Source organism: Lemur catta, chromosome 6 (assembly GCF_020740605.2).
Source record: "Lemur catta isolate mLemCat1 chromosome 6, mLemCat1.pri, whole genome shotgun sequence".
NCBI classification, from domain to species: Eukaryota; Metazoa; Chordata; class Mammalia; order Primates; family Lemuridae; genus Lemur; species Lemur catta.
This window is the reverse complement of record NC_059133.1, coordinates 93329903-93341153: the sequence shown is the minus strand read 5'-3', so window position 1 is coordinate 93341153 and position 11251 is coordinate 93329903. Positions and strand designations below refer to the sequence as shown.

Below are 11251 nucleotides of genomic sequence, written 5' to 3'. Positions count from 1 at the left end.
CTTCCCTCCATCCCTGTCGCCCTCCTCTCCCCACGGTCCAAACACCCTAGCTCTGACTCCATGGCTCTCCTCTCCTGGGGAGACCAAGGGACCGCAGGAGCCTGAAACTGACCTGATTTCTCAGTAGTATCCAACCGTTCCCTCTCTTCAGAGGATGCCAGTCCCACCTTCCCACCTCTACCCTTGAAGCAGCAAAGAAAGTACCCAGTCCCCTCAAAAAACACTCAGTGGCCAGAAGTTGTAAAACATATATTTCACGTGTATGCACAGTGGGGAAGCCATCCTCACAGAGGTAAGCGTTCCAACCCGGTGATAATAGCACTGAGCCACCTCAGTCTAGTTTTCAACCATTCACCTAAGACAGCAGTGGCTGACTGTTGTCCCCGGACTGAGATTTCCTCTTTTTTGTTGGTGGGGGCTGGCTGGAACTCAGTGGAGACACCGTGGGAATCTGAGGCCCTTTAGGGGTGCCATTCTGTTTCTGGAAGGCAGCCTTCTTGAAACGCTGCTCTGACAACTGCTGCTTTACCTTCTCATGCCCTTTGGCCTTCCCAAGGGGCTGATGACGATCCTTAGGCTTCGGAGTGGTCTGGGTCTTGGAGACGGAGAGCACAGCAGACATTTCTGTGTCCATGCTCTTGGGATTGGCATTCTGCTTCACAAAGGCAACTTTCTTGGAGGACTGCAATTTAGGTGATCGTTGCTTTATCTTCCCAGTCACTTTTGGTTCCCCAGTCACTTCAGCTTTTTTAGCTGGCTGACTGCTCCCCTGGAGCTTGGAGGAAGCTTGGGCCTTTGTGACAGCAGGTACAGTGGACAATTCTGAGTCTGCCCCTTTGGAGATGCCATTCAGCTTCTGGAAGGCCTTCTTGGGATGCTGCTGTTTCTGCAACTGCTGCTTTGCCTTTGTAGACCCTTTGGCCTTCTTGGCTGGCTGGCTGCTGTTCTCAGACTTGGGGGTGACCTGACCCTTCAGGTCAGGCAAGTCTAGATTTGTAGGGGTGGCTGTTGCAGAATTTCCTGGGGTTAAAATTAAACAGATGGTTTGAGAAAAATGGGCCTCATCACCAATCATTAGTGGAAGAGACAAGTAGAGGTTATTAAAATATGGGAATCGCCATCTCTTGGCCAACAGTTCCACACAATTAGGACACTGCCTAAGGGCAGATCACCTAGATTCCTATTACTTAATATCACCTGGCCTTTACTCAATCCTATTTGAACTTTGTATTAAGAGATCACTGCCTGTCCTTGGGCCAAAAGCTTTTTATAGGAAGCTGCGCCCCCTTGAGGACAGCAAGCAACAAGACACTCAAGGGGGAAGTGAATCCCTGGGTCTCCTGAACAAATCTGAAGCACTGGGCTTTTTTTTTTCTTTTTTTCATTTATTCCATCCCTTATTATTTTTTTAATCAGAGAAGTCCTCCCCCCCACACCAACACACACACACAGATGTTAATGAAATGCAGATAAATTAGAAGGCACATTCACAACAACCAGGAACAACCTAGTGAGACATCAATGGGACTGACATATTAAATATGTTCTTTTTAAGTTACAGCAACTTTTGCTATTTCTTACAGTTTTTGTTCTATATTATCATTCAAATGTGACTTTTGTAAGGGCATCATTTAAAAAGGAAAAAAATAACTTAAGTCACAGTTTATATTCTGAGCAACTCTTTTCTCTTTCTTCCAATTGAATCCAGAATACAGAGCTCTCAGGCTTATTTCTGAAAACCCCACCCTTCCCCTGAGATCCAGGCCAGACTCCTCAAGATGGCTGAGAAAGTGATCTGCAATTATTGTGAGAGGCTCAGAAAACACCAATAGGTCTGTGGAGCTCTGTTCCAACCCACTGCTGAGAATGCTGGAACAGCAGAGGTATATTATCAATATGTCAACCCTGGGCCAAAAAGAAAAAGAAACCACAACCCACATTTGGAATGCATTTAGGGCTTAACAGCTGCAGCTACTTGGTAGAATAAAGGGAAAGGCCCTCAGCCTTATGAACACTTTGTTTTTTTAATTTTTTTGTAGAGATGAGGTCTCACTATGTTGCCCAGGCTGGTCTTGAACTGCTGGCCTCAAGTGATCTTCCCTCCTCAGCCTCCCAAAGTGCTGGGATTACAAGTGTGAGCCACCACGCCTGGCCCATATGAACACTTTAACTGCACTGACATGTCCAGGGGTCAAGAGCAACTCTAGCTGGGATGAAAGGGATCTTTCATACAAACATGCAAAGGCTGCGGTAATGGAAGCAGTCACACCCCGTAAGAAAGAGCAAAGGTGGTAATGAAGGGTGGAAAGAGCAGATTACTCACCTGTTTGGGGCTGGGGAAAAACATTGGAGAATTTCTTGAACTTGGCAATAAAGAAACCGTCCATATTGTGGGTATGAGGGTAGAAGCGTCGGGTGGAACGAAGAGAGGGGTGGAAACGCCTTTCTCTAAAGCGGGTAAAACCTTCCTGACCAAAGTCTAGGCCTGTGGGCACCAGTCGCACATTCCTCTTTTTCAGGGCATAGTCTACCACCCACTCATTCTCTTCCACCTAGACGTGTGGGAAGACAATACAGAAGGGAGGAAAAAGCAGAGCTGGAGGTAAAGGGAGCTCTCAGGGGCAAAAAGCCTCCCAGTCCTGTGTCCCCTGCCCTACCATGGCAGAGGCCTCACCATGATAGAACAGGTGCAGTAGACAAGGTAGCCTCCCGTCTTGGAGGTGGCATTGACAGAGTCAATAGCACTCAGGAGCAACTCCTTCTGAAGGTGAGCACAGCGCAGGATGTCCTTCTCATCCTGTCCCGAAGAGAGACCCAGCAGTGTTGGGAGAAGAGGTGAGCAACTGACTGCCGAGAGCACTCCTCTACCTCACTTTCCAGTTCTGCAAGACCCAGCCAAGGCCTCTCAGCTGGTCCCACCCCTCGACCCCTCACCTTATTAGTCTTTACAGCTGGGTCCTTGGAAATGACCCCAGTGCCGCTGCAGGGAGCATCCAGCAGCACTCGGTCAAAGCCCCCCACCACCTGGGGAAGACGGGTAGGTTAATCAAATGTTTTCTGCAACCTGCAGCACACCATTTATTTCCCAGGGAGAAGTCTAAACATTCGGATGTCAGGAAGGGAGAAGGTAAACTGGAAAAAGCCCCGGGAGAGACAGACACCCAGAGGAGGAGTCCCACCTTGGGGAACTGGCGCCCATCGTAGTGACTGATGATGGTGTTGGTGACTCCCAGCCGATGCAGGTTGCCCACAACACTCTTGAGCCGCTCAGCATTGCCATCATTGGCAAGGATCACCCCTGTGTTCTTCATCAGCTGGGCTAAAGGGAGGGTGGGCCACAGTGCTGACCAGCTGGCTCCTATGCCTCCAAACTTGCTACCCACCCTCCAGCCCAGGAATCCACAAGTGAAGTCTCATCACCTCAAGGCAAACTTCACTCCTAACAAGCCCCACTCCCCTCTGCCTACTGCACAAGTTGATCCTGTATGCACTGGCCCCTCATGATCAGCAAGCCTACTGATGTGGTTTTTCCATTTTCACTGAATGTCTTTCTGGTTTTACAGACTAAATTACTTCTTTTTTTTTCCTAACTTTTTTTTTTTTTTGAGATATAGTCTCACTGTGTTGCCTGGGCTAGAGTGCCAAGGCATCAGCTTAGCTCACAGCAACCTCAGACTCCTGGGCTCAAGCAATCCTGCTGCCTCAGCCTCCCGAGTAGCTGGGACTACAGGCATGCACCACCATGCCCGGCTATTTTTTTTTATATATATTTTTAGTTGTCCAGCTAATTTCTTTCTATTTTTAGTAGAGATGGGGTCTCGCTCTTGCTCAGGCGGGTCTCGAACTCCTGAGCTCAAACGATCCGCCTGCCTCGGCCTCCCAGAGTGCTAGGATTACAGGTGTGAGCCACAGCGCCCGGCCTATGCCACAGATTTCTAAATGCATTATTTCAACTCTCACAGCCCAAGTATAACATAATGGCCAACCCAAGCACAATTACTATCCTATTTTACAGATGATGAAAGAGAATCAGAGGCTTGCCCAAGGTCACATGGGTAGTGGTACACGTGGCACTCAACCCAGGCGACTCCAGAAACTGTGCTCCTCACTGTTCTGCTAGCTGCCTGTATACTGGGTTCCATGAGCACTGGCGAATCATCAACCCCATCTACTTTCAAAAGAAGAGAGCCAGATGAATCCCATCTCTGCCTGCCCTTCTCATACCTATATAGCTGGTCTTTCCTCCAGGGGCACAACACATGTCCAGGATCCGCTCATGTTCCTGGGGTGCCAAGGCCATGACTGGCAACATGCTGGAGGCTCCCTGCAGCATGTAGTGCCCAGCCAGGTACTCAGGAGTAGCACCTGTGGAGGAGCACTGCTCTGTGACATGATGGAACAAACAAAGGGACAGAACGGCTGTTGGGCAGGGAAGACTTACCAATAGGCACTGAAGAATCATATACCACTAACCCTGTCTTTGACCACTTGCCCAGAGGATCCAGGTTAACCCCACGATTGATTAGCGCCTGAAGACAAGACAGATAAAGATTTTAAACACCTTATAGGCAGGCCAAGGCAGAGGGATCATTTGAGGCCAGGAGTTTGATACTAGCCTTGGCAACATAGTGAGATTTTGTCTACACAAAAAGTAGAAAAATTAACCACAAGTGGTAGCACGCATCTATACCCTCAGCTACTTGGAAAGATTGTCTGAGCCCAGGAATTTGAGGTTACAATGTGCTATGATGACACCACAGCATTCCAGCCTGAATGACAGAGTAAGACCTTGTCTCTTAAAAAAAAAAAAAGAGACCCTGTCTCAAAAATCAAAAAACCAACAAAAAACACCAATCTTGTAATTACCCCAAAACAAATGAAGACACAAAAACATGGTCATACCAGCACCAGCTGGTAGGTCCATGGCACCACGACTCCTAGAGTGCTTACTTAGAACAGTCACCACACACGCACTAAGCAGTTTCTCTCCCTCCCATTCCATCCCATGCCATGGTGCCCTTTTTAACCTCAGGCTCCTAACTCAAGGTCTGAATCCACCCTAATAGAGCAGCAGTCTGATACCTCCTGTTATTTTATTTTCTGGAAATGGACTCTGATTTTCCAAGAAGCTCAACCCCCTCACCATTCCAAAATTTAATGACATTGGTTATGGCACACTAAAGATAACTACTGAGTTGTCTTCACACCAGGAGATACACAACATACAGAATCACACCATTGACTTTAGAACAGGGAGCCTGGGGTCCCTGAACCCTTGGAAACAAGTTTAAAATATTGATTGTGCATGTGTCTTTTTCTGGGGTCAGGAATCAAGAGTTTTCCCAACTTCTCAATGATCTTCCTCCAATTTCCTTGGGAGGCAGCATGTTTATTCTGATGCAGATGTCTCACCCCAGGCACAGGGAGCAGAGACTAGAAGGATGAGTTTCTCATTCAACAGAGGTCCTAGGCCTTCAGCTTGTCTAGGCCTTTCTAGGTTTGCCTCCTGGGATCATGCTTATCCAAAGAAATGCTTAGTTCTAAGACCCTCCCCCCCAGTTAGGGTGGGACAGGGGAATCCTCAGAGTTAGCAAAAGTTGCTACTTCCCTGAAATAAGCAAACCTCAAAAGCTACCTCTCACCTGAGCAAGGTCGCGTCGGCGGGTTTTCAAGGTATTGGTCCGGAGGGTGATGGGCCGAGGCACCTCATTAGCTTCCAAGAACTCTACCAGCTGCAGGGGGCAAGACAGCAGGGAATAAGTCGGGCTGCTAAGGAGCTGGGTCCAATGAACAGAGCAAGAGGGATCAATGTTTTCCTTACACCGGGTAAGAAAGTGAAAAAAGAAAATCAGAAGAGGCCAGGAGCAGTGGCTCACGCCTATAACCCTAACACTCTGGGAGGCCGAGGCGGGAGGATAGCTCGAGGTCAGGAGTTTGAGACCAGCCTGAGCAAGAGTGAGACCCCATCTCTACCAAAAATAGAAAGAAATTATATGGACAACTAGAAAAAATTAGCCGGGCATGGTGGCGCATGCCTGTAGTCCCAGCTACTTGAGAGGCTGAGGCAGGAGGATGGCTTGAGCCCAGGTGTTTGAAGTTGCTGTGAGCTAGGCTGACGCCACAGCACTCTAGCGTGGGCAACAGAGTAAGACTCTGTCTCAAAAATAAAAAATAAAAAAAGAAAAGAAAATCAGGGGCTGGGCGTGGTGGCTCACGCCTGTAATCCTAGCACTCTGGGAGGCTGAGCCGGGTGGATCGCTCAAGGTCAGGAGAGTTCGAGACCAGCCTGAGCAAGAGTGAGACCCCGTCTCTACTAAAAATAGAAAGAAATTATCTGGCCAACTAAAAATATATATAGAAAAAATTAGCCGGGCATGGTGGCGCATGCCTGTAGTCCCAGCTACTCGGGAGGCTGAGGCAGTAGGATCGCTTAAGCCCAGGAGTTTGAGGTTGCTGTGAGCTAGGCTGACGCCATGGCACTCTAGCCCGGGCAACAGAGCAAGACTCTGTCTCAAAAAGAAAAAAAAAAGGAAAACCAGAAGAGGCGTTAGGTTGGCAATCTAGTACCTCAGATAGAGGGAAGAGGTCCATGAGCTTGCCAAGCAGGAAGTCTCCATAGGAGTAATAAATCGCCAGATCCTTCTTAAGCCGATTCAGATATTCAGAACGAGACCGACCTTCCTCCCGGTGAGTCCCAAAATCATTCAGAACTCCCACTATATCCTGGATCCGCTTGTGAACTCTTTGCAGGTCTGGAGCCTGGGCATGTGGGCCTGTTAAGGAACTATTTCAAGGTGTCCTAGGGCCTGGAAATCCTTCTCCCAAGCACCTTCCTCCCACCCCTCACTCTGCACTGGAAGGATATCTTGCTCCATCTCCCCAGCGGGGGGCAGCACAGCTGGCTCCTCCTCATCCACATTGATCTGCAGGCTCCCCCCTGTCTCATCCTCCTTTGTGGAGCCTGACTCAGGGGATACTTCTTCCTCTTCCTCTGTCTCCTCCTCACTCCACTGGCCCCTAGAAATAGTCCAGGAACAGAATGATTCACAGACTAAAACAGACACCTCCTCCTTCCTCAGCTTCCTCCATCCCAGCTGCTGCCTATTCTCCATCCTAACAGTTTCTCAAACTCACCCAGCAGCTTCCTGGGCCTTCTGCTTCTGAGCAGCTCTTTCAATGGGCAGCAACTGGAGAGAGAGACACGGAGCTGGTAATGCAAGCCTGACCTTCTATCCCTGTTTTTTTGGTTTTTTTTTGCTAAATACAAATTTAACACTTGCTCTCAGAAGGAAAAAAGCAAGCTGAAGAAATGAATATAAGATTGGCACAATGTTGATCATTGTTGAAACTAAGTCAGGAATTAATACTCTGCATGTTACTCTGGATTTTTCACATAGTTCAAATTACAGTGTTTTTTCAACTCTTTATATTTTTCTCATAGAGATAGGGTCTCATTCTGTTGTCCAGACTGGAGTGCAGTGCACAATCACTGCTGACTATAATCTTGAACCCTTGGGCTCAAGAGAGCCTCCCATTTTAGCTTCCTAAGTAGCTGGCATTACGGGCCCAGCCACCTTCAACTTTTGTTACTTGTTTTTTAAAATTCACAGTTAGATCATAAGCATTTCCATAGTCATAATGGCCAATGTTAACTCATCATATGCATGAAAACATTTACTGAAGTATATTGGATACTTTGGAAGTTTCCCGAGTTTTTGGCAAAATGACTCACATGGTGCTTGCAAACCTGGTAATAACTCTGTAGGTGAGGAGGTGGGGGTAAGGAAGGGATGCAAATGGGGACTTTCTCTTTTTATTCTATACAGTTCTATATTATTTTAACTTTTCTAGCAACATATCCTCATACTAACTGTGTAATAAATAACTTCTTATTCCTCAGTAAATAAATCTTTACCTACGCTTTGGGCCATCTTCCTAAACAGAGAATTACTAGATCAAAAGGAAACTTTTTAATGTTCTCAGACAACAATTGCTTTATTAAAAAAAAAAAAAGTATGCAGCCGGGCGCGGTGGCTCACGCCTGTAATCCTAGCACTCTGGGAGGCCAAGGCGGGTGAATCACTCGAGGTCAGAAGTTCGAGACCAGCCTGACCAAGAGCGAGACCCCTGTCTCTACTTAAAAAAATAGAAAGTTATCTGGCCAACTAAAAATATATATAGAAAAAATTAGCCGGGCATGGTGGCGCATGCCTGTAGTCCCAGCTACTCGGGAGGCTGAGGCACGAGGATCGCTTAAGCCCAGGAATTTGAGGTTGCTGTGAGCTAGGCTGACGCCACGGCACTCACTCTAGCCCGGGCAACAGAGCGAGACTCTGTCTCAAAAAAAAAAAAGTATGCATGTCTACTTCCATCAGTGAAACAACAAGTGTCCACTTTTCCACATCCTTACCAGCACTGAGCATTCTAGCTTTTTAAAATGCTCTATCCCATAGCTCTTTCAAATCTGCAAGTGTGTTAAGAGATGACGTAAGGCTGTAAGAAATGATGATGGAGCACTAAAATCCCTTTCTTCTAGTCAGGCATATCCTTGTCACTGAGGGATAGTCTCAAGAATCTGGATTCCTTTCTGAATACCTAGAGAGGTCAATCTCACCTCTTCATCTTCATCCTCATCCTGGAAGTCAGACTCAGCTCCATAGTCATCTACCATATCAGCATCACTGTCCTCAGAGCCCCAGAGGTCCCCCTGGTTCACCACACCATCTTCTTCAGAGTCTTCCTCCTCCTCTTCCTCATCATTGCCACAGGTCGGTGCTGGGCGCTTCTTGCCTCGAGCAGCATTAAATAAGGACTGGGCTCCCTTCTCACCAGGTGTCTGGACAGCTCCTGTAGAGATGCCTAAGGATTTGAAAAAACTTGGACTAATGGCACACACATTCTCCTACCCCACACCCTTGGATCCTGTGTTTTCTACCACTCCAAATAGCCTTTTTGGATGTTCCCTTCATTCCAGAAATGCTTAGCAAGTTCTTGCCTACCCAAGACCTACAGGACTCCTTATACAGCACACAGCTCCTATTTTCACTGACCTTTTGGTAGCTTTCCAGGCAAACATTTGGTCCCAGGAGACTTACATCTCTTAGGAGCTTCAGTAGAGCCCAATCTCCTCTTGGCTGCCCTGGAATGATACAATGAGGGAACAGGAACACAACTCCAGGCTCTGCCATTTCCAATACAGGGAAATGTGAGTCCACAATTAGCCCTCTCCATCAACCATGTGGCTAACGATGAGCAGTACCAATTTAATCTGACATTCACACTTACCTTTTTCGAGCACGACTAGACAGCCTCTTGGAATTTTCATCACCTACTATGAAAAAAAAAAGAGGCAGATAGGTCATGGGGAAAAAAAAAAGAGAAACAGGAGTGGAAATAAAAGCAAGAAGAAAATTTGTACGCTAATTAAAGGGAATAAGTTTAAATCTCAGCCCTGCCATTTAACAACTGTACTCGAGTTAACTTCACCACTCAGCGTCTGCTTCCTTAACGGTGCCTCCTTTACAGAACTCTAAGATGATGAAGTGATAAATGACCAAGAAGTTCAGTATACTGCCTAAGACCTGCTAATATTTCAACAAACTGCATCTTTTATACAACGCCAACACCCATTCCCTGTCCAGTGTCCTCTTCCACCAGTCTTCCACACAAACTACTCACCATGTGAGAGCCAGATCTGAGCTTTCCCATTTCCATTCCTCCAAAAGGCAGTTCAGTGACTGTCTTGTCCCCTGCCCAACTTCCTCTTGCTAAACTCTCACCTAACTTTCAAAACCCAGCTTAAGGTAAACTTTTAAAGTTATGCACGGGATCCCTCTTAAACTTAACTCTCAATTTTAAACCAGCCTCTCCTTGCATGGGTATTTGTCCCTGTCGCATCTTCCCTAAATTCTAAACGCTGATGACAACAAGTGTTTCATTCATACTTATTTCCTAATAACTCACAAACAAGATTCCACTTAAACAAAAAATAAACAAAGACTAAAGCAGGGAAGGGGTTATGATACACAATGGCACAAAAAGCTGGGGGATCAGGAGGCCAAAACTGACCCTTACCTGCAGGCAGGAATCTGGTGAGTTCTGTCTCGGCACCCTTCTGTTTCCGGGCCTTCCGGCCTGGCCCGCGCTTCTCCTTCTTTGTAGGGTCCAACTTGCGCCCCATGGTACTGGGAAAAGGAAAAATGGGAGAAGTGCGTGCTGGAAAACAACGGCAGAACGCAGACTTAGCGTAGAGTGGGAAAGGGCACGGCCTCGACTAAGGCCTCACGACACCGCTCCGGAGGCCCGACCAAGCCGCCCTCCCGCCCTGAGACCCGGGCACCACGCCCCTCTCCCTAGGTCCCAGACCGGGTCAGCGATGCCACCCTTCGTTCCCTGACTTCCTCCAGACCCACCCAGAAGCGGGTTCAAGCCAGAGAGCCTCTCGCTCTGAGGTGCAGCACTCCACGTGGACTTCGTGCTTAGCACTCGGACGCCACACTCCTCGGAAACGCTCCACGCAGGCGCAAAGAGAGCTTTCGCCTCGTGGCCCCGCCTCTTCCGGTTGCGCCGCGTCTGTCGCAGCACCCGGAACTTACGGTCGCCTTAGGAACGCGCGCCGAGCTGGCAGCCGGTGACCGCCGCGGGTGGAGGGAGAAACGGGAACACAACCATTCTCGGCTTGACCGCCCTTTTCTCAGGGAGTTGGCTTCTTGCCTCACGGCCGGTTTCAGTCGGAAAAGCTGGTGCCCAGAAGCCGGCCCCTCCCCGCCAGCCAGGGCACGACAGCGGTCGGTCCACCCCCGCCCTCCCGGCATCCACGGCCCTAGGTGCAGACTAGAGATCCTGGAACTCCACGCCACCGACCGCCGCCTCCCAACCCTTTGAACCAAGTCTCTTCCCTGTTGACCCCACACTCCTGCTCAGCGGTTAAAGTTCCCCTCTGCCTAAGTTCATATCTGGAGGTCAGGAGAGAGACATCTTGCATCCCAGTTAGGCACAATTTAGCAAGAAAAACCTACCCAGCCTTCATTAATACTCAGGTAGTGTCTAATCGGTGTTAAAAACTGTTCCAAGCACTTAAGTGGTTTATCTTCAATCCCTAAGAGGTAGATGTCTATTTTATACGTGCAAAGTCTGCAGCCCAGATAAGTTAACTTGCTCAAAGTCACAGAACCATTAAGTGGTGACACAGGCAGTTTTGCAGCCTCATCTGTCACAGGGGGCGGTCATCCTTGGTCGGGTGCATAATGGG

At 48.2% G+C, this 11251-nt stretch overlaps 1 protein-coding gene across 4 annotated transcripts; it reads right to left on the bottom strand.

Moving 5' to 3' along the window:
- Nucleotides 1-232: 232 nt before the first annotated feature.
- NOP2 (NOP2 nucleolar protein) lies at nucleotides 233-10537 on the bottom strand. 4 transcript variants are annotated; one of them, XM_045554510.1, is made up of 15 exons: nucleotides 10075-10537; nucleotides 9286-9331; nucleotides 9051-9139; nucleotides 8615-8859; nucleotides 7135-7187; nucleotides 6866-7017; nucleotides 6568-6767; nucleotides 5643-5732; nucleotides 4442-4529; nucleotides 4225-4365; nucleotides 3180-3319; nucleotides 2935-3024; nucleotides 2675-2797; nucleotides 2324-2552; nucleotides 233-1020 (listed from the first exon to the last, which is right to left on the bottom strand). In XM_045554510.1, the coding sequence occupies exons 1-15, from the start codon at nucleotides 10178-10180 to the stop codon at nucleotides 356-358; spliced, it is 2457 nt and encodes an 818-aa protein (XP_045410466.1). In that variant the 5' UTR covers nucleotides 10181-10537; the 3' UTR covers nucleotides 233-355. The 4 variants fall into 4 exon arrangements, with proteins under 4 accessions (XP_045410466.1, XP_045410468.1, XP_045410469.1 ...); XM_045554512.1 differs by having other exon boundaries at nucleotides 8615-8847; XM_045554513.1 differs by having other exon boundaries at nucleotides 9096-9139.
- Between the last annotated feature and the right edge of the window lie 714 nt (nucleotides 10538-11251).

Bases quoted from the DNA above. Each gene is read 5' to 3' on its own strand.
- NOP2 (XM_045554510.1), bottom strand. From the start codon at position 10,180: ATGGGGCGCAAGTTGGACCCTACAAAGAAGGAGAAGCGCGGGCCAGGC. The intron at 9,332-10,074 runs GTAAGGGTCAGT...TTTTTTTCATAG, and splicing joins CACCAGATTCCTGCCTGCAG to TAGGTGATGAAAATTCCAAG. The intron at 4,530-5,642 runs GTGAGAGGTAGC...TCTTGTCTTCAG, and splicing joins GCCGACGCGACCTTGCTCAG to GCGCTAATCAATCGTGGGGT.